At 29.0% G+C, this 1440-nt stretch overlaps 1 protein-coding gene across 1 annotated transcript in view; it reads right to left on the bottom strand.

Moving 5' to 3' along the window:
* Positions 1–1440, bottom strand: part of LOC106681061 (uncharacterized) — a 19954-nt gene that overhangs the window by 2106 nt on the left and 16408 nt on the right. The window contains exon 5 of the mRNA XM_067045217.1: positions 329–461. Within this exon, the coding sequence (XP_066901318.1) occupies positions 329–461 (133 nt within the window). The remainder of the gene's footprint in view (positions 1–328; positions 462–1440) is intronic.

The following is a 1440-nucleotide window of genomic DNA, read 5'->3' as shown; positions in this document are numbered from 1 at the left end:
TATCTGTTTTGGGCCAATTCTGCAACGAATGGGATGTTAAGGTCTTTGTGAATGAGTTTATTTGTTACGTAATAAGAAGCATCAAGGATTTTGGATTGTAAGGATTGGATGCGGGAAGAATTTGATGGTTTGGTGGAGCCCCAGAGCTCAATTCCATATGTCCAAATTGGTCTGATTATTGTAATGCATACTAATTTTTTGTAGTGAATGGGAAGTTTAGAGCGTTTGTCTCTTGTCAAGAAGGAGTCCTAAGTATCGAATCTGTTCAACAGGTGTTAGAATAAATATTTAAAATTTAATTTAACATTAAGACTAATTATATTATTACCAAGTACTAGAAGTTCTTCTATCAAATAACTAATATGAAAATACATAAACGAAGTCAAGATCGTGTTCCAGGCATTATCAACTAAACGGGTTAATTCAATCAGAAGCCAAGATGCTACAAAACCTGAATTTTCCTGAAACAATTAAATACACGTCATTAAAAAAGTATAATAATAATAATAATAATAATAAAAGCTAAAAATAATAATAAAGGTAAAAAATAAATCTATTCCACTACAACCCAGGAACTTTGATAGTTGAGTCGGCCGGAATAGTTTCAATGTCGTACTCATATTGAGGAAACAAAATTGTTATTTCCACCTCCAGAATACAAAATTTTATAGCAAGAGAAAATTAAAAACTTTTTGTTTATAATTTTCGTCTTCCTTGGTCTTTTTTTTTTTTTTTTTTTCGAAAACTGGAATATAAATATGACCCTTTATACGCAGATTATGGATCAGTTCTTGGATTCAGTTGAAGAATTGTAGAAATTGGAAATATTAAATTATAGATAATAGGTTTCTGGAACTAATGATAATCGACATGTGATATAAAGTTTGTAAATTATCTTTGATATTATGACGTAGTATTATTCAGTAATGACTCGTTCTTCTTAGGAATGATAACACTGGGTAGGGTTCAAAAAGCGCTTATCGAGAAATAACAGGACGTATTTATAATTATTATAACCGATTTATTATTATTTATATGAATATTTTTTTTCTTTATATACTAAAAAATAAAATATTAATTACTTCAATTAGAGCTAAAAAAAAATCCAATTACGTCAGTATTTAATTATATATTTGATTAGTACAAGAACCGGAGAGAAATAAAGGCAGTTATTTCACCCTAATTTTTCATTATAATAATCAAAACTATTTATAATTACTAATTATGAGAGATAGTTGACCGTGGATGACGAACGAGAAGAATATGGTTGGAGGTGCGGTCAATGATAAACACAAATAAGTTGGATTAACCTATTTTATTGTGCCAACGTTTCGGCTAGAGTTTCTAGCCTTCTTCAGGGCTAAAAAAAGAACAAGATAACAACCACAGTAAGTATAGAAAAATAAAAAAGAAAGTATAAACAGAACAATTTTACACATA

Source organism: Halyomorpha halys, unplaced genomic scaffold (assembly GCF_000696795.3).
Source record: "Halyomorpha halys isolate HHAL.00 unplaced genomic scaffold, Hhal_1.1 Scaffold306.1, whole genome shotgun sequence".
Taxonomy (NCBI): Eukaryota; Metazoa; Arthropoda; class Insecta; order Hemiptera; family Pentatomidae; genus Halyomorpha; species Halyomorpha halys.
The sequence above is the reverse complement of the archived record's forward strand: the minus strand, read 5'-3'. Positions and strand labels throughout refer to the sequence as shown.